This window comes from Chaetodon auriga, chromosome 5, assembly GCF_051107435.1.
Source record: "Chaetodon auriga isolate fChaAug3 chromosome 5, fChaAug3.hap1, whole genome shotgun sequence".
Taxonomy (NCBI): Eukaryota; Metazoa; Chordata; class Actinopteri; order Chaetodontiformes; family Chaetodontidae; genus Chaetodon; species Chaetodon auriga.
In genome coordinates, this window is record NC_135078.1 from 4,402,141 (window position 1) to 4,423,630 (window position 21,490).

The window sequence follows — 21,490 nt, forward strand, 5'->3', positions numbered from 1 at the left end:
TTGTATGTTCCTGCTCACTGTTGCTTTTTATCTATACTTATTTCTATACACCTATTCTCACTTACAGTGCGTGTATGCATATAATATTGTTATGCTTATGTATGTCTATTTTTTTTAAATTGTTCTTTTTGTATGTACCCAGAGTGTGTACACATACATGGCCAATAAAGCCAATTCTGATTCTTCCATGAGTCTATGCCTCATGATCTGAGCTTTCTGTGGTCTAACAGCCCACAAAGTAATATGCAACACATGAGAACTTTGCTCAGACTTCTACTGACTCTTTGAAACTCATACTTGTGTTCATGGTGGCGGGGTGGTAGAGGGGACTTCCACAAGGACCCTAAACCAGTCTGGGTGCGGCCCTGGCTCATTAATGCGACGGAGCGGAGCAGCAGAGTGGGCGGAGAGGCGCTGCGACCTGGCCCTCTGCTTCTCCCTCCCGCCTCCGGGACATCCATTCATCCACCCGGATAAACACTCCATCCCTCCTGCTGCCACCGTTACATCATGTGAAAGACAGCCAGTGACGGTTTCGACGACTTGAACGGGAGCTGAACGGCAGACCATCAATAAACTTCAGAGTTGGATCCTAAACTGACTGCAGCGGCAGATACGATGAGTACCGTCTGCCTCACTCTGCAGGGTAAGTCCAAGTCATTTTACTTATCAGGCGAAATGCAGAATTCTGTGCCAGAATTCTGCAATGACACAAAGTTGTTTTCCTAGTTTAGTTTTTGTGCAGTTTAAACATAAGCACAAAACTTGGATGAAAGCAAAGCTGACTTGTGCATATCCCATCAGCTCTGCAGCATGGATGCTTGTCTCTTGTCTTGTTGCAGCGCTGCTTCTGTGTGGATTCGTCAGGGCGCAGCAGCTGCTGCTGCCCGGGTCCTGCAACTTTGAGCTGGGCACCTGTGGCTACGCATCAGACCCAGAGTTCGGCAGCTGGAGAATGAATGAAGAAGGTACAGTGTCAACAATCACCTCAACTTATTGACAGATATAGACGTGCTTGGAGTAGTGCAGCATCACTCATATTTCCATTTAAATATGCATCATGAAATCCAGCCGTTTGGAAAGGTGTGTGGCTTTTAAGTGACTCTGCTGTGGAACCAGGTAACAGATATTCTGTTGTCACACTTAAATCAAATGTTAGATGTGCTGGCCCATCAATCCAGGCAGATGAGATTTAAGAATGTACAATGAATGAATGCTGAATGATATTTAATGTTAATTTAAGCACATACCATCCACAAAGCATCATAAAACACATTTAAACATGGCCGGTGCTTTGTGACTTTCTCTGATGGGTATCAATCTGTGACCCCCCATGAGGCCATAACAGCATTTGATGACTTTGGAGATTTTGGATCAAGCCTAGGTGCTGCTGTGAACAAGACCTGACAGTTGACCCAATAGTTGGTGCAGTTAGCTCCAGTAATGCCCGATCACATGAACTCCCCTCGTCTTCTTTAACCCTTTAAAATCAGCAGACAGTTCATTGAACTGAGAGGTGACTTCACACTGACTTATCTGTCTCTGAGAGGCAAAAACATACATTTTGTCCTATATGACTATATACAGCACTGCAAATTTATTGTCCACAGCCAAAATAAGCTTTCAAAGGCAGATGTTATTAAATTAATATATAAGGAGAGACTACCACTGTGTTTGTAATGTAAGTTATTTTATTCAACAATCAAAACTACGCTTCAAGAATTAGTTTTGATTGTAACTGTCTGATTTGTATTTTATTTATTTATTTATTTTTTTCAGTTGTTGATTAAAATAGTTGCATTTAGGTAGTCATACCAGGACATGTACAATAATGTCTCTACTGTAATGAGAAATGCAATTGTTTTGCTTATATTATACATAAACATTACGGATCATATAAGCAGGATCATTACAGCTCACTGACATGACGGGATCAAATTTACTTTGACAGCCCAGATGAAGTGGGGTTTAGAGATTTGCCTACATTAAAAATGTTGGCTATGCTCCAAATGATCACAGTGTTGAGAAGCTCACAGGTATGCACAGGACACACAGATGGCTAATTACAGTTAGATACTGGAGCTGTATGCAAATACAGATTAGTGACTACGGCTGCAACACACCTTACACACACAGTACCTTTAACTGCATGCAACAGGTGAAACGGGCATTTAATTGACTGAAAAGAGGACTTAATTCATTCTACACACGACACATAAAACAAAACAGAGACTATTGCTCCATGGCACCAGTTTCATGGTAGGGCTTGGACACCATTGGTTAAGCGATGATGAAGTGATTGTTGTCACAAAGCGTCATGTCAGGTCTCCCTCTGGACTCTGCCATTGTGATGGCTCTTGTAGTAAAAGCCTACTTGTTCTGGTGACCCCAGCAGTAGATTAGTTAAACGTGCAATAATAGTGTATAACATTAAATTGTTAGATGGTGGCTAAAATTCTTCAAACCACATCCACTCCTTCCTCAGTGAAAACACTGAGGGTACAGTATTATTATACAAATATGTTTCATTTTAAAAGTTTAACTACTGGACAAAAGATGTGTCCTCCTTCACTGTAAAGTTTACCTACAGGGTCTGAGTGCTGCAGATTTCAAGTTTCCACATCACACTTGTAAATCTCCAGTCAGCGTGGATTTATGTCTCAATGGTAGGTGGGGTGATTTTAACATTAGCTGCAGTGGTCAGGGATTTTAATCCTGTCCAGAGTGCACATGTGGGTCATTTTTCACCCCCACCCCAGTAATACTGTAATTACAGCCACAATTACATACTGTTTGTCTGTGAACTGGCTGGTCCTCCTGTAATTTAGATCCAGTCCAGAGCTACGTCCTTGTATTTTAAAGTGCTCTGAGGTTTTTCCATGTGAGGAGCTGCATGTCCTACCTATTTTATTTTATTTTTTTATCAGCTGAGTGTGAAATGTAGCTTTTGTCTGGAGATGGAGGATGTCCAAAAATGTCCAACAGAGAAGCCTTTTCAGGAACCAGTAAGCCATCAGGAGAGCTGGATCCTGTAAAAACTCTTCAGTGCTGCTGTAATGTCAGCTACTGGTATGTAGTGTATATTCTTTTTGGGCCCTGTTTTTGTTTGTTTGTTTACATTTTGTCATATTGGCACCATTAAAAGTAATCTGAATTAGCTATTAGCAGTTCCTATTTGTAGTGTACCCATGAATGCACAGTGAACTGTCACCAAATTACTGTGATACTGAAGAAAACTTCAACGCGATGATCCACAGGCAGGTTCTGAAGTGTATTTTTTCAATGATTTCTGAGTAGATTTATGGACATTTCTTGGGAGAGACATCATAGATAATGATTTCTTTGGAAGCGTGAGTCAAACTGAATGATATCAGTATGTGGACCATGTCTGTGTTCAGATTTGAGTGAGTTCTGACTCTGAGTATGTCTCATATTACTCCCTCCGTTCCTCACCCCCAGCTCTTCAGTGCCCCCCTGGGGGGACTTCTGCTTTTGTCTTTCAGCTCGGTCCTGCTGAATGTCCATGTCTTCTACAGACGATGGTTAAAATGCTGTCTAGAACAATGAGCTAAATTACAGAGAAGCACAGCGAATGCTTCATTCACCTCCTCCCCCTGTAATGTTAATCCCATCCGAGTGGGTCTAAAGTTGCATAATGGATCATGACTGGCTTCCAAACTAGTTGTGATCCTGCTCATATATTCACATTGAAATGTGAATGTGAAGTGTGAAATATGGTGAGCACAGTGGAAACAGTCTTTGATGCCATGCAGCATTAGAGGCAGGCCTTCATTCCTGCATTTAGAAAATAACTTAAATCAACATCCACTTATTCACCTTTTCAGCAGCTTTCAGCTGCATCCTGCAGTCTACCTGGACCAGGTGGAGTTTGCTCAGTTGTCATGGAGATGTTACAGTTGCCATCAAGTGATCAAAGAGACTGTGATGACAACTGAGCAAATGCTATCCACCACGAGTGGGGGTGTTATTTGCATATTTCCCATGGCTGTTCCAGTGCAGTTTTGTCCTGCTTCCACTCGTTGTACTAAACTAGTTTAAACTAGTCCCTAATCTGCAGTATCTCTTTGATAAGTCTTCTCTCTGCTCCTGTTTCCACCTGGCATTAATATGTGTCTTGGGTGGTCTGAACATAAGTGTTGAGCTGTAAGCACAGGTGTGAATGCACTCAGGATGTATTGAGAATACATAGAGATCTGATGACAGATGACATTCAGGGGTGATCTGACTCTGTGCAGGACTAAAAAGGAGTAGAGCTCAAGGGCAGCGCACACTGATGAAGCACGATGTGTGTCAAAACACCTGCACAGACTGTAGTCAGTGCAAGCCTAGACACCAACTTGATCATCGCAGGTGGACAGGATGCATCGCTAACACAGGATTTTAATGTGGTTGTTCATCACTGCCCAGTTTTCCAGTGTGGATGTGCCTCGAAGCTCCAGGAATCTCCATCTTTTCCATCTGCACGTCCCTGCTGCTGTACCCCGACTACTTCCTCTGTCTCTAGGATGTGTTCGGTGTGCTCTGCAGGCATTTACCCACACATGGCAAATGCAAAAGCAAAAAGCAAAACAAAAAAAATTTGTGGTATATTAAGAATGAAAACAGTCTATTTTGTTCATTTTTTATATTGTCTTGTTGAGTTACCACATGGCTTTTGACAATATTCTTTTGATATTTGTATAAGATCGTCAGAATACAAGAAGGTTTGGACCAAGACCTTCAATTCAATAAGCAGTTGTAGTTGTAGCATTGTAGAATAATGACACAAAGTCATAAGTTAGTAAATGTACCTAGAGAATATAATGAGTCTGGTGGAGAGGTTTAATAGATCCTACTGGTCTGCCTTGATTTCAGTCCCGTTGGTCAGTGTGAGTCAGCCTATACTGCAGCAGAGAAATCATATGATCACTCATGTCATCCTTGCTGTCGTATTACAGAGGAAGTGGTTGAATTGACTCATCAGTGATAACATATTGTGACAGATGACTGCATTTCCACTTTCGTGGCCATGAATCAGAATTTTCCAAAGTGAATCAGATGTTTGTCTCTGTGTTTTTCTTCGTTAACATTGGATTGAGTCGTTGCCGTCACGGTGTGGTCCTTGTCACTTCTGTCTGCACTGCACTGTCCTGAGGATGCTGTAGACAGCTATGCGTCTCCTCTGATACACATGGTCTTACCAGCTGCTTCTTTTTCTGTAGAAGCCATCTGCAACAAAGAAATGCTTCACTGGTTCCCACATGCCAGCATTACCAATTACATTTTTATAGGCTGTTTCTCACTTCTCAAAAGAGAATCTGCAAAACCACTGAGAACAAGCAGTTAATGAAACTACTAGTCACAATGGCTGTGCTGCAAAAGGATGTTGACAATGTGCCATCGTGTTACCTGTCATGTTTGCTGCTTATTTTTGGAGTCGCAGTAAAACGCATTCCTTATGATGAGAACATTGTGCCTTTATGAGCAATTGAAACTGATAGAAACATCTTTTAGAAGCTTCTCCTCAGTATGTGCAGTTGTCAGATTTGGATTTTAGCAATGTCTAATGTGAGCTATTAAGGAAAAGTAAACTATCTCTGAATGTTTATGCTAACTTCTCTGAGTTCATTAGATTCAGGCTCTCTGCGTGCTTGTCACGGTCATGATTTCAGTGGATTAATGTGTACGCATATGTTTACACTGTGCAAAAGAACAGTAAAGTAGAAGAGCTCGGACAGTCCTTTTCTGTCGTAAGTCAGCCAATTTGAGACTTAGTCATTATATGAATACAGTTTCATCTTTTTACAAACAAATGCATTTTAACCTGTAGAGTTTAGAACCTTTAAGCAATAGCAGTGCAGTTACATTTGACACTACCAGTGTAGTCTTCAGTCAGAATCTGTTGTTGGTGAAGTGTAGTGTGGTGGCACTGAGACTCTTTAAATGGGTCAAACGCACCGGAATGCCAAGCCACAATATTCCAGGGTAGCTGTGTTTCCACAGGCAGAGCTGCCAGGCAGGAGTCAGGTGGGCTCTGCCCTACTTTTTTCATTTTTGGGTTAAGAGACGAAGGGGGTGTGATACAAATGGCTGCAAACTGGACATACAAGGTGAAACCAGAGTGCCAGATTTGTTGGTGAATCTGGTGCTGGGGAAGAATTCAGTCCGGGTATGCTGTGAAAATGTGCTCATTCACACATACATGATCGGATTCACTTGAAACACACCTGCACTGACGTCACAGCTGAAGCTCATTTAATTCATATCAGTAGGCAGAGGGAAGGGAGGTGACACTGACCAGAGCTGTACACACATCACAGGACAGTGTCTCACATGGAAAATAGGAACTGAATGTTGTAACAGGCACAAAATGAACATGCTCTCAAACCTACCCAATCTGACTCGAAACTGTGAATGACATTCTGTTGAATGAATGATGTAACTCGCACAATATTTTGATTTGTCTCACAAAATTAGAGAATGATTCTGGAGATATTAAATAATTTTCTCATAACATTATGAGAAGAAATTTGTTATCATACCTTTATAACATTTTTATGTAAAATTAGGACTTTTACAATTTTACTTTGAAAATCCCAACTTCATTCTCATGACATCATAACTCCTTTCTATTCTTGATATATATTTATATGTGTGTGTGTGTGTGTGTGTGCATGTGTGTGTAATTTTGGTAAAACTACAACTTTATCATCATAGTCTTAGAACTTTTTGAAAGTTACAACTTTATTTAAAGTTTTCTTTAAAAAAATCCCTAAATTTATATACATTTTTCCTCATTAGTGGTTTCCTCTATCCATTTTCTATCAGAGAAAAGTTTTTTTTTTTTTTTTCTCATATTATGTCTGAGCTCTGACTCGTGATAACAAGGCAGCCTAAGTTGACCTGACTTGAAACCTTACGCCGTCCATATGTAACTACACTGAGTTATTGGCAAAAGATCATTTGATTAGGAATTTTACAGTGTGAGGATGTGCTGAATTTTCGTCTCCTGCATTATATAAGTGTGTCACCACATTCCACATGTCAAGTCAGACATTCCGATCGACTCCCCCTTTTGTCTTGTTTTCCACCAGCTGCTGCACTGTGTGAATCAAGCCACAAAGCGCCCCAAAGCAGCTCCCCCTGTTTATGATGATCTGTCAGCACAGTTTATGTTCCCCCTGTTAAGACAAGTGGCGGTCCTGAAAATTGTGTGTGCCATCTCTCTTCCAGCCAAGCTTTTAGATCTCGGTGTGAACTCACTGTAGCTAGAAGGCCTGCGACACAGAAAACAGCTCTACCCCAAACAGAAGCTCCTGCAGAGAACCAGCGTGGTTTGCACTAAACCCATAACCAGACTGAGATGGAATGAACTTGGAGATGGTGATAGACTACACCCACTGTGGCAATAAATAGGCTCATAAAAAGAAGACGGGACCACGGTGGTGTTTTCTGTTTGGTTGCCATGGCAATGTGGGCTTGAGCTGAGGAAGCTGCACCGAAAAAAGAACCCAAGGCAGAGTTTGTGGTTAAAGCCAGGATGGATGTCCTAGGTGATTATATCCACTAAACAGAGACATCAGAGACAAAGACTTCAGGCTGTGCTGGAACAGGATAAACAGAAGGACAGGGATGGATGGAGAGAGGTGGAGAGCTGTCAGGGTCTCGCTGCTGTGTCACAGACCACCACGATGAATACTCCTTATCTCCCTCTCTGGACTGTTAAGAGCTTCTCTTGGCCAATTTCTGACTTCAAATATGTTGACGACTTAAGGTGAAAAGTTCTGCTAATATTAGTGGCACTTCAGTCTGCAGAGTACTCCATAAACACTCCTCTCCTCTCCTCTCCTCTCCTCTCCTCTCCCTTCCCTCTGCTGGTCGCAACTGAACAAAAGTTGAATTCACAAGAACGAACAGTGCCCCATGTTGTGCTGCCGAAAATGCCGGATTCATGCAGTAGTTGTCGCTGATAATGGAACAGAGCAAATCACTGCTGAAAGTCTACTTGTAAGATTCTCCATGAACTTCATTTGACCAAATAAGGGATCACAGATACAACTGTAAATCCCCCTGCCTCCCCTCCCCAACCTGATTTAGAACTGAGGGCACGTAAACCAGCTTTCTATAAACACAGTTTATATCCACTAAATTACCTCTCTGCTCTCTCAGACCTGCGTGAAAGAAGTCTCTCAGCTGTGACATACAGGGAAGATGGAAACTCTACTTCAGGGTCACCTCATTACTAATTTCCTCCAGAAAATACATCATTGTCTCTCTTTAATTGGTACTACGGCCAGTAAGTAATACACATATCCCAAGCCTGACGTGCATCTCTAGTCTGCACTTTAATGACACTGTCCACTTTTCCTCTCAGCACCTTTCTGTGTCCACCTTTTGTTCTCCCCTTTTTTTCTGGAGCTCCAGTGGTGCACTCAGTCAGCAGCCTGCACTAATGACAGTACACTGCAGAGCAATGTCGAGGTTGTGAGTTCACCTGGAGCAGTCTTTCACATTCATCATCAGAGTGAAGAGCTTTCTGTTCTCATGAAGCATCGTCACTGCGACAGCCCTGCTTTTAACTCCCTCCATGTCTTCACAATCTTTCTGTATTAGTGTCCAGACCGTTCAGTTTGAGTTCAAGTTCATTTCATGGTTGTGTATCACTGACTCTGCCAGAGGATTCTTGAGCTCAAAGACAAGCCTCTTAAGCAGATTTGTTTTTGAGCTCAAATACATGTGGCTGTTGCAGTAAATACACAGTTTTATAGGTTTATAGGTAATAACACACCTCCTATTCCTGATCACCAAAAAACAACAGCTGAAATCTCTAGATATAAACAAAATGCAAATATGAACATAACCACCTTTAGCTGTCTGTAGATAATGTAAAAAATAACCATTGGGAGATGATCAGTATGTGTATCCATCACAGCAGCTGTCAGTCTGTGTAATATTCATGAATATATGTTCATTTTGTTGTCATAGGACATCTGATAACAGTGGACGCAGCCTTCTTACATGATCAAGAGCAGGCAGTTCTTGTCAGTCCAGTTCTGGACCATCAGGAGTGGAGCTGTGTGAGGCTGGTGTACCAGATCACTGGGCAGGGTTCCCTGCAGCTTGACCTCAGACCAGATGGCGATAACTTTGACTACCGGCTCTGGACAGCCAGCAAAGCCTCCGACAGCTGGCTCATCGCTAGTGTGGACCTGCCCAACACCACAATCCCCTATCAGGTGGGTTTGGCTGGAAAGAGTTAGGATAAGTTACTTTTAACTAATATTTTGCATTGCAAAGTTAGTTTGAATTCACTCACTGTGTGATGGGAATGGGTTCCATTCATTCACAACTCTGCTTTATATAAGCTGTTTACAGATTGGTGGTTAGGTGGTATTGGTGCTTGCTGTTAAGTCTAAATCCAGTTCCTCAGCCATAGCTGGTGGTTTCGACAGCCCGCCGCACCGAGTGTCACTGGAATTGATAGGACGAAGGACATAGAGGCAGCGTGTGTGATTGATCTGAAAGCACTAACAAATCAGACATCAACCATCATAAAAGTTAGTAAACAAGAGACACAAGAACTAATTTGCTAATTGTTTCATGGTGGAAACCTCTTAAAGCAGAAATAAATGATCATCAGACACAGACACTTTTGCATATCTCATTTTCATCCAATCATTACATCCATTCAGTGAAGTAAATCGAAAATAAATACAAAGAATAGCACCACTTGACACTGACTGTGTTCCTGCTTTAGTTCTTCAGTTGAATTGCAAGGCTACATTACAATTTCCTCTATACAAGACCTACTTGAAAGAATCCCAACCTTGACACTGATATAAGCCAACTTCATCTTCCTTTCCACAGCATGGTTGATTGTCTATCCATAAATCATAGAAGTCTTCCAGTCAGGTTTTTCAGGAACTGTAGAAATGAAAGAGATGTGTCCTGCAGTGGTGGACTTGAGTACAGTTTAATACACTTTAATTGTAATATAAATATATATTATTTTTGCTTGCTAATCTAAATTTAAAGAAAGCTAACCCTCCTTCAGTACAGAGTGAGTTTGAGGCTGAGGCCCACAAGTGCTTTAAAAGAAGCAATGATGCCATCTGAGCCTCTTTCTAAATTTAACTAGCTTCTTTATTGTTAACCAGAGCGCTAACCTCCTCCATAACAGCCCCGTTTAGAGGAACACTTCTTAAAATGAATATACAGAACCTGAGAAAGAATAAATGGCATAACAGGGTGACTGTGAGGTTGTTCCACATGCCAGTGCTGAGGGGAAAACAGAACGACATGATGTTGGTATTTAAAGTAATGGCATGACAAACATTTCAGGGCTGCCTCCATCGTTATCTTAAATTACTCAAGTATGGCTACAGACCAGGGTTTATAGCTCTAGACTTAGAACTTGCATTACTGGCCCGTGTGCTCCAAAGCACTGACTGAAAGGGTCGTCTGTCTGTGGGCAGACATGGGCACATTTACAGTTTGTTAGTTTGTCAGAGTTCATTCTCTACACTGCCAATAACAGAGCAAACTTCAGACTTAGTTGGCATTTTAAAGAGGTGGAGGTGATGTGTTGATGTGATATGATGTGATGTGCTAAGTGATATGGTGACATAACAATCATTCTGAAGTCTCTGATTTTAATTTACTGTTTACTAATACTATCACTGACTGGACTCAGACCAAATGATATCTCTGACATGCTTTCTCCATAACCTCTAGAACACTCCATTCCTCAGAAAACACGAGGAAGCTGCATGTTGTCAATATGCTGTGCTACAATGTGATGTGATTTTGGCATCATGGAATGTAGATCTAATTGAATGTAATATGACTTGTTGCAATTTTACTGGCTGCCTTATATCCCAGTGTGGTGTAAGTCTGTTTTTTCTTCCACAGATTTTGCTGGAAGGTCGACCTGGACGTGGCTCAGGGAATAGCGTGGCCATCTTTGAAATTCACATTGTTCCTGGTTACTGTATAGGTCAGTGTCAGCATTATATCAAGTCAGATGTTTCACCTTTGATGTATAGTCTGATGTGAAGCTGTATGTCTTCCTGTAAAATATGTAAGATATAGTAAGGAGTAAGGGTTTTCTTTGCTGTTCTTGTTACCAGAGTGTAATTTTGAGGAGCATCACCTTTGTGGCTACAGCAACAGCTGGAACCCAAATGTCAACTGGTATGTTGGGGGGAGTGTGACTAGAGAGCCTGACTCTAACCTGCTGGCAAACCACACCAACAATAACCAGAGAGGTAAATACACACGTACATGCACACACAAATGCATACATATACACAGAGAAAAGATAAGCCTCTTTATAGTATCAGATATTCTTCTTCCTTCTATTCTCTTGAAAAGTTCGAGCTTGCTCCGGCAGTCAAATTTAAGTAGAGTTTGGATTACAGTGGATTCTAACAGCAGTCCCATTAGACAAAAAAAGTATCAAATGTCCATAGAAACGTTTCAAACCATTACTGCAGCATAAGCCACTTCCTGTCTGTCTGTTTCTCCCCAAACTAAAATATGCTAAATATACAGCTTCCATATGTCACTTGTGTGGTTTACTGTATACATCTGTAGCTCCCAACTGGTTATTACTGTGCAGAGAGCTGCGCAGTACTGAGGTTTGACTTCTGCATCTGACAACTGCATTTTGCAATTTTCAGTCATGACTGCATCGTAACAGTGTACTGACATGGCTTAATTTGTGAAAGAGGAGCAAACAAGCAAACATTTTTATTATCAACCCAGAGTAAATCATGTTACAGGAGTACCAAGGCTTTCACAGCAGAGTGGATAAATGCATTTAGAAGAGTAAACTTAAGAAATTAGGCAGCTGCCTCAGCGTCTTTATACAGATCACTGTCCCCATGAGCATTCTCCATTATAACAACTGACAGTGTAATATCATCTACTGTATAATTTAACGAATTGTGTCATCCATGTCCATGACTGTCAAGTCAATTTGACTGTCTACCACCTGAATCATGCACCACTTTGCTTTAGCGATACATTTTTTTGCTTTTTCATGTCATGTTGAGTATTCCTTTTTTGTGTGTGTGTCACAGTTCGGCTCTATGATGGCAGGGTGTTGACAGCTATAGTAACATTTTCTCTCTTTTTTGATTCCCTAATATTACTACTTACACTGTCACATTTCTTCTGTTTCCATCTGATGGTTACAGAACTTGAAACTTATTTGTTAGCTTTTGTTCATCAGTTATGCTCATGATCAAATTTCATAACTCTACACCTCCTCATGAACCGGTGGTGTTAATCAACAGTCATTGGGTCATTCACAGAACACACAGTATATAGAATATGTACAGTATGTGTGGAGGGTGGAGGATGAGTTGAGGAGTCTCACAGACTGAGGAAAGAAGCCGCTCTGTAATCTGGTGTATCAGCAGCAGATACTTATGTATTGCTTGTCAGAGAGCAACAGGCTGTGGCTGGGGTGAGTATTGTCTTTTAGTAGCCGTTGGGCTCTGCACAGTCACCTCACCTCACTGACATCACTAATGCTCTATATGCATTGTTCATTTGCAAATACTAGCCACATTCTAATGATCCAAATTTTGTATGTAAGACACTTTTAGAGGTCTTTGAAGTGACTATAGACCCCTGCCCTGATATAACTCTTTTTGGTGTACCCTCTGCCTTCAGCAGGACTTCTTGGCGTGCTATATGTTGCTTGCTCATAGTCTAATCCTTCTGAAACGGAAAGGCGCAATTCCTCCATCTCATACGCAGCGGATCAGGAATGTCTTATATAATACGAGGGTAGACAAAAGTAAGCACACACTGTGAGGTTTGTCTGGTAAATTCTCTGAGATATGGTGACCTTTTCTGACATAGGTAGAGTGCGAGCGAGACCTACATGAGAATCCTCCATGCAAGTGTGATGATTTTTTTTGTCTTAATTTCCTGGTTATGTAAAATAAACAGATTTCTACTTACAACTGTTGTGTGTTCTTGTCTTCGTTGTTTGAGCTGGGTTATGACAAAATGGGGGCTTGTCTGGAATGTAAGCCTGTTTGGTAAAGATTAAATCCAGCCTTAGTATGACAAATGAGGAATTTGGTTTGTAACACTTTTGGTTTGTATTCTAAACTGAGTTTAGGCGCTGTTTAAAAGTGTAGATTAAAATGATGTTAGTATCTGTCCAAAGACTAGGGCTGAGACCACTCAGATACTGCATGAATGAAAGAGCTGAGGAGCTCTGACTCTGTTGTGGCCATCCTTGAATTTGCCACAGTACATGTCCAGTACATGCATTCATGTTGTACTCTGATGTGTTTGTAATAACCACAATGGCTAATACTTTAAAAAAAATAAACAAAAGGTGTCCTTTGTCTGGTCTTGCTGGTGTGTTACATTATCAACTTTGTTCCAGCCTGGCACGTCTCAAGAAGGCTAGGGATGTTGTAGAATCTGCTTTGAGGAAGTTGTTACCTCAGATGTTGTTTTCAGGTTGGCCGTTTGGTCAAGCAGCTTTGGGAGGCAGTGCTCTAGCTCATGCTTTGGCTGGTTTTGTTAGTGTGAGCGATGTTGTAGCTTGGGCTCCTCTTTGTGTAGGGCATCTTGGAATGATTTGGTTTACTTCTGAGCCTTTGTTTTAGAGGAACCGTTGGGTAGCTGCTTTAGTTCAGCGTTGCATGTCAATTCCAGTTTTGTGTGCATTTGGTAGCTGGAATTTTTGGAAAGGCAGCGCTTCTTAAATTATAGTTTGTTGCCTCCCCTTGTCTTGCATTCTGTTGTGTTCTGGCACAGAACACAATCAGCCTGTTGATTGGAATAGTTTTATGTGGGATGTTGTGATTTAGCCAGATCTCGAGAGACTCGCAATCATGAGCACAATAGTCTCTGATCTCCCTTTACTTGGTTAGTCTTATTTCATCCATTTTATTTTCCTGTAACCAGAAAGCATGCTTATGGTGCCATTTGGTCTGGCTGGGTGGTCAGAAAATGCTGTGGACAGTGATTGTCTCAAGGTCCACTGCGCTTAATCCAGTTCTTGCATTTTCTTTCTTGATGTTGAGTGTTTCGTTCTTCTGTGCTGTGTAATATGTGCTACGAGCCACTGACCGCGTCATCTGCATGCACCGCCATCACCATGGTGATAGTGGTAATGAGCTTCATTTAAATAATCTTCAACTTGAATGAGGCAAAATCCCTGGCCACAACACAATCTGTGTGGAACCTGAACTATTCCCACTTCTAATCAGTTCATGGTCATGGTCTTTGTGGTGCCGAATCCAACCGTATATCAAGTTGCAGAGACAAGTAGTGCTCTGTAGTTTGGCAGTCAGTTTAGATTGATGGTTCTGGAGGCAGAATCTGTAATCAGGAAGGTGTGCTGGCCAGTAAAATGAGCTACTGTATTGTTTGGTTAGAATAAAGACCTGCATGTGTTGACCTCTGTGGCTTGTGGTTATATATCTCATACGTATTTAACAACATGCTGTAGTCAGCGCTCATTGCAGTCTGTAAAGAACACATTTGTTTAATCTCCAAACACTGATGGAAGTGTTATGAGAATCACTGTTCATGAGTCATCATAGCAATCAATTAGTGAATGTCTTTTTCATTTGCACAGTCTTATGACAATTTGGAAATTCACACACATCCTGTATATGTGACTGTATCAGCCCATTACCATTTACCTCCAGCTCATCTATCTTATCTCATCTATCTTCCTGTCTGCTCTAGGTCATCACATGTATGTGGACTCTGTGTACGCCAAGGACTTTCAGGAAGTGGCCAAGCTGACCTCACCTATGACTACGGTGCCCATGGCCGGCTGTCTGTCCTTCTACTACAACCGAGACCAGGAGAGAGGAAACATCTTCTCAGTTTACACCCGAGACCAGCTGGGCCACTACGAGGAGATCTGGAGACCGGAGGTGTATGCTACCGCTGGCTGGACTCTGATCAGTGTTGACATCAAGGCCCCACACCCACTGGAGGTCAGTACTGGAACCAACATGCACAATTATATTATTATAAACAGAAGTTTATCCAGATTATCAAAACCACTTTATCTGGACAGGAACTTCCACAACTACAGTAAGTACAGTAGGTGAAAGTGTGCTGGTATCAATTTTCAGTATCATTATTGTAGCCAAAAATATCTTGGGAAATGGTATTATCACAATCATTATCCAACTATCATGAAATGCTACTATTAGAGTTGAAATGCAAAATGACTCGACACCATGTTTGCCTTGGATTTTATCAGACCTAACAACCGCTGAACAGTGAACAGCACACTGCAAGTTTGATGGACTCTGCAAAAGCATGAAGACAAAGCACACCATCAAAAAATTCAGTTGACTGGGAAAGACTTTGAATGCGGTGTGGTGTCTGTGTGTCTTCATGCATCTGCTCATTTTTTCATGCATGCTCTGATTTCTTTTGGGTGTTAATTACAGTGTGTCTGAGAGCTCAGCACACTGCAACCAAAACAGAAAACACAGCCATATAAAGAAACTCTGCAAGTGTCACAGACAGCAAGGCAAAGTGTATCCAGGCTGGGACATGCTTGTTGAAAAAACTTACAGTTAAGCTCATTTTTCCAACTTCAGTAACTTCAAACCAGGCAACAACAAGCATGTCCAGTTTCTGTTGTCATCTGTGGGACTGACACCTTTTCTGTATTTGGTTGAGTTTTCTCTCTTTGTAGTATCTTCACTAAATGCTGCACATGTGTTAAGCTTCAGGGCCACCACAGTTAGTGGTTAAAATAACATTTCAAAGACACAAAAACACACAGAACACAAAGTAATAGCAATGGACCGTTGCAGAGTAACACTTGGTTCCTATAAGCCACCTGCACCAGCGGCTTCTCTGCACACTACCACCTCAGTGCCAGTAGACATATCCTATAATATCAAGTAATATGAGCAGTATGTCCCTCCAAAGCTGATATGAAACCTTCTCCACAGGCAGAGCTGAAGCTGACGCATGAGGAATGCCATGTGTGTGATATTGAGGTGGCCACATACTGGTTTTGGAGCCTCAAGGAGGACATTCACATCCAACACCAAAATTACAGTCTTACCGAATGCACAACCATTTGTTATCATGTGACCAAAGTTCCATACTTCAGGTCATGTAGGTCATGGTTGAAAGCTCCGAGAAGCTACTAAGTAACCTTGTGTTGAGATTATTTTGTCACACAAGATGAAAGTGGTAATAAACAGAAATTATACTTCAGAGTACACTCAAACTTCAAACCTGCTCTGATTTGTAATATTTATTCTGTTTTTGAAAAATATAAAATCACCCTCTGATGATTAGCAGTGGTCTGTCTGTAGGGAAACAGTGAGTCAGCTGGAGAACTATGGTCTTACTACTCATTTTGGATTGTCATTTTTTGCTTTAATGAGTTGAAGGAAACTGAAACAAATGTCCCTTATTGTCTGTAGAAGCATGGTGCCAGGCTCTCCAGGCTTTTGTGCCACAATACTGATTTATTCTCATACAGCTTCAAGAATGAAACTGTAAACATAGTACTGCTGTATACTTCAACTAAGGAGTTTTAGTTTAACGGTGCAGTGTAGGTGTAGTGCAGTGGTGTATGCTGGCTGCAGGAATGAGACTGAAAAGATGGAGCTAACTGAAATAATGAACTTGTCAATTGCTCCTTTACCAACCATCTCAGCTGCTGATGTTATGAGTTCATGGTATCATGAAGGGAGTGTATAGGTGCAATGAGTACAGCAAACAGGAGATGCTGTGAGGACCAGTGCGAACACAAACATGTCTAATCCTGCAATGAATCATATCAGAAACAAAAAAATAAAAAAGAAGGAAAGAGAAAGAGTAATACAAAACTGTTATCAGCTGTTTCTGCCAGTTTAGTGTCGTAAAATGGAAGGCCAAGGTGTTGCCTGTTTCCACCTCAGTTTGGCTAACATTTCTGTGGTCACTGCCTGGATCTGTTATCAGCTGGTCACACTGTTCATCACTGTTCAATCAATGATTAGTCATGCTATGAAAATACTGTTGACTGTTGATAAAAGTCTCTTTGCTGGCCAGGAAGAGATATGAGGGTTTCTGCAGGATGATATCACAAGGTTCTCAACAGCTTGAGAAATCCCATGCGCTAGCTCTGCAAAATGTTGCCACTCCCAGTTTACAGAAACTTACATTGATGTGTTTCAGTTGTAACAGCTACACTGAATATTTAATTTCTGCCTTAACAAGGTTTTAAAAGTTGACATCTCTGGCTTTTTCTCACCACCTGGCTGGGTATTCACTAATGTGAAACATGATCCCCAAATGTAGAAACAATGAGGCCAGTCATGCCTCTCTCATACCAAATGGGTCTGGCCAAAACAGTGTTCCTGTTTGAATAATTAAAAGCAAACAACAGCCAAATAACCCAATCAATAACCTATCCTAGAATCAGATGCATGCAATATATACAGGCCACTTACATAGAAAGGGGTGCACTATAGAACATTGTACTAAAGAGTTAAAAAATGGCATGAGGAAGTGTCGATGTGAAATATTCCAAAGTACTGTAGAAATATATACACACCCGTACAGTTATTAATATTTATGGTTGTGCAGTATACAAATCAAATCCAAGAACATAACATTAATGATGACTACTTTCCAGCATTTATTGCAGTGCATTTCAGACATATTCAGTTTATATATAATTACTTCTGTGGCTTTGGAGGAGCTTCGTTAAATCTGAAAATAACCCTGATAGTGTCATCAGGGTGATCTCATCTTGGGCTTAGACATTGAACATTTCTAACAGAAACTGCAGAGAAGGGGCCAAAGATGTGGGTGGATGTGGCAACAAAAGATGCCATGAAGTTGCATCATTGGAAATGTAGGATCTAGTGATGTTGGAGCTTGAACCATAGGGACCAGAAGGGATGTTCTTAGCCTCTGTTCCACAGATTTTGCCACTCTTTTTAGATCTGTCTTGTAGTCCCCCAACATCATGAAAACACAATACTACTTGGAGTAACTGGGGTAATCAAAGTACTTTCAGGTGGGAGGTATGTGAAACTTGCTGCACTTCAACCAAATACATCCCTGCTGTCTAAGTGAGCTGTTTGTTCATCGCTGAGAGTGCTGCCTGACCAATGGCAGTTTGAGTATAAATGATCGTTACGGCCTGTGGGAGGAAACTCATCCTCGGCCTGCCTGTGTTGGCCTTGTTACTGTGGAGGAGTTTGTCTGACTGCAGCAACTGAAAAACTGCACTTTTGACTCTCCTTCCCCTCGTTCTGCACAGTCTAGTGTAGATGCGGATGTATATGTAGGTGCAGGCTGACACCACCTTTACAGAGGCATTCTACACCACCCGCACAGGGTTTGTGTCCTGTCTGAATCTTTTCTCTTTCCACATTGTATGTTTTCAGCAAGACATCTTTTTGATTCAAGAACTATAAATATAATGCAGTAATGGTAGATGAGACCTGTACAGTTCAAGTGTCCTCAAGGTAGATAATGATATGCATTCATAAAAAGCTCTTTTGATTTCCAGTTCTTCCAGGACAGACATTCATGAGTCAGATGGTTTGCTTTTTGACAGTGTTCACCGCAGTGAACCAAGCCTTGTCTACTCCTCAGACAGGAAAAAGACTGGAGCACACTGATGTTTTCCAGAGATGTCAGCAGCATATCTCAATGGAATTTGAGTTGAACTATTGAAGAGTAGATTCCAGACTGGGAATTGCCAGAGTTTATGTCCCAGTGCCACCCACTATGTATTGTAATAACCAAATTGTCACAGGAATACAAGTATATTGTAAAGTGACGGACAGTAAAGAACAGAAAGTGCAAGTATTGCAGCAAAGGTTTATAATACAAAGGGGGAAGCATGAAAAATGTATTAAGTTCTGTATGTTCAGGGTATGAGTTCAATATGTCTGCGCACAGTAAATGAATCCTGCTGTCATCGGAACGATTTGTCATTCAGGAGTTCTACACAGCGTTAAACAAGATCTTGTGTGTTCGTACAAAACACACCCATTTTGTTTCTACATGAATAAGATCACATAAAATGATGCAGTTACTTGTTGTTTAGATATATAATAAAGTAAAAATAAACCTATTTGTACAGTTATTTGTATCCATATACATACACAAATAAATAGCTATACATGCATACACCCAGAGAGTATGTACAGTGTGTGTAATGTCAGTGCAAAGGTCCATGTCATTTATTTATGGTGGAGTATGGAGGATGAGTTGAGGAGAAAGAAGCTGCTCTGTAGTCTGATGGTACAGATACTTCTGTATTGCTTGCCAGACAGCAGCAGGGTGAACAGGCTGCGGTTTGGGTGAGTAAAATCGATGATCAGCTCCTTGGTTTTGTTGACAGTGAACAATAGGTTGTTCTCTGTGCACCACCCTGCAAGGCAGGGTTCATTTTCATTGTTCATTTCCTCTTGATATGACTTCTCATTGCTGTTTGAAATCCAGCCAATGGTGATGTTGTCCACAAACATCACAACAGAGTTCCCTCCATGTTGGCGATTGCTGTTGTGGGCGTACAGCATGGGGCTGAGCACACAGCCTGGGATGGCTCCACTGTGGAGTACTACAATGGAGGAGGTTTGAGTGCCAATCCAAACTGTCTGGATCTGTTTGTGAGGAAGTCCAATATCCAGTTGCAGAGTGTGGTACTCAAGCCCAGAGTGCTAAGTTTGCCAATCAGTTTCATGGGAGAGATTGTGTGGAATGCTAAACTGAAGTCAAAAAGCAGCATTTGATGTAGATTTTGTTATTTTCAAGGTGTGTGAAGATTGAGAGGTGGTCAGTGGAGACGGCATGCTCTGTGGATCTATTGGTTCTGATTATAAACTGGTGAGGGTCCAGTCTCACTAGGAAGTTGTCTTGTCTTGATGGATGCTGGAAAACCAGTCTCAATGCATTTCATCAGAATGGGGGTGAGTACCACAGAGCTGCAGTCATTTAGACTGTACACTGCAAACTTTTTAAGTACAGAGACAATGGTGGCTGTCGTAAAGCAGGTGGGAGCGCTTTCAGACAGTCACTCTGAAAGTGATATGGTTAAAATGTCAGTAATGATAATATATAACTAGCTAGTTGGCACATGTTCTGAATACACTGCCAGGAGTATTATCAGGTCTAGCAGCTTTGCTCACATGCACACTGAGAAGGATTCTTCAAACATACTTTCATCCAAGCTTTCTGGTTGGGAATGATTTTATTGTCTCTGTGATCACCACGTCATCAGCACATTTTGCTGATGCATGATTGATGTGGTTCTCCTCGGTTGCAGCTGTCAGGCTGATGTAGCTTTGTCTGTCCACATTTGAAGTATTTTTTCTGATGGTTTGATCCTTTTAATCAGCTTGTAGTAAGTTGGCAGGAGAAGCAGGGAAATGCGGTTTAATTGTTTGAAGTGGAGGTGGGCGGCTCTGTTGCCACCAAGAATGTTTGTGTAAACACGATCCTGGGTATTGTTTCCCTTTGACATCTGGGAAACATTGTCCATCAACTTTGACTATGTGTGAACACCAAGCATCATTAATGTAAACGCAGAGTCCACCTCCCCTCATCTTACCAGAGTCTTGTGTTCTGTCAGTGCTGAACACAGTCCACCTGTCAAGTGCAATAGCTTGATCCAAGATGTTGTGAGGGAGCCAGGTCACTTTAAACATGTGAGCACACCAATTTCTCGTTCCCTGTTGCTGAGTTGCTGGAGTAAGCTGTTCTTGGCTTTTGTGTGTGCTGTCGTTATTAGATGGTGCTGTGTTTTGAATCATCATGTGATAGTTAGGTACACCATGCCATTCTCCCAAATGAACAAGTTGACAGTCCTGTGAGGATGTAAGCCTATGAGTGTGTGTATGTGTGCCTATGTATCACTCACATTGTGGGAACATAACTCAGTTTACAGAGTCACATTGTGAGGACTCACCTTACTTGTGGGGACAAAATGCACATCCCCATAATGCAAATCATTGCAGCTTAGGGTAAAGACTTGTGTTAAGGTTAAGGTAAGGTTAGGGTTAGTTTAAGGTTAGGGTAAGGGTCAGGGTTAGTCAAGTAGTGGTTATGGTTGTGGTTAGGGTAAATCTCCAGGTAATGAATGTAAGTCTATGTAATGTCCCTAAAAGTGAGGAAAGCCTAGGCTATGCTGCCCCATCCTTGGACTGAAGGTTAGAATGAGATTTATTGAGAATGCTGACAAATACTCTTCATGACTCTTCATTTCCTTTACATTCATACTGAGAGTATCAGAGGACTTTGAAATTGATGCATAACAAGCACAAATTGTTACATAAAAGTGCATGCCCACTGGGCATGGGGCCGCTGGGGGCCACTGGCAAGGTGTTTCCACATTGAAGGTGGCAACCCTAGTCTCTTATCCGTCTCTCTTCATCCTCTTCCTGGGTCACGCTTGTGGTGCCGTTAAGTCCGGCTGGTCTGCCTGGGTGGTCGTAAGATTTTTGGGTTTTGGGCAGTGATTGCC

General features: G+C 41.6%; 1 protein-coding gene across 2 annotated transcripts in view; it reads left to right on the forward strand.

Moving 5' to 3' along the window:
- Positions 1 to 408: 408 nt before the first annotated feature.
- Positions 409 to 21,490, forward strand: part of mamdc2a (MAM domain containing 2a) — a 34,368-nt gene continuing 13,286 nt past the window's right edge. Inside the window, exons 1-6 of one of the 2 annotated variants that reach the window (XM_076731889.1) lie at positions 409 to 646; positions 843 to 968; positions 8,986 to 9,236; positions 10,912 to 10,996; positions 11,130 to 11,267; positions 14,728 to 14,984. In XM_076731889.1, coding sequence (XP_076588004.1) covers positions 619 to 646; positions 843 to 968; positions 8,986 to 9,236; positions 10,912 to 10,996; positions 11,130 to 11,267; positions 14,728 to 14,984 — 885 coding nt within the window. In that variant the 5' untranslated portion in view covers positions 409 to 618. The remainder of the gene's footprint in view (positions 647 to 842; positions 969 to 8,985; positions 9,237 to 10,911; positions 10,997 to 11,129; positions 11,268 to 14,727; positions 14,985 to 21,490) is intronic. The other variant, XM_076731890.1, reaches the window with a different exon arrangement.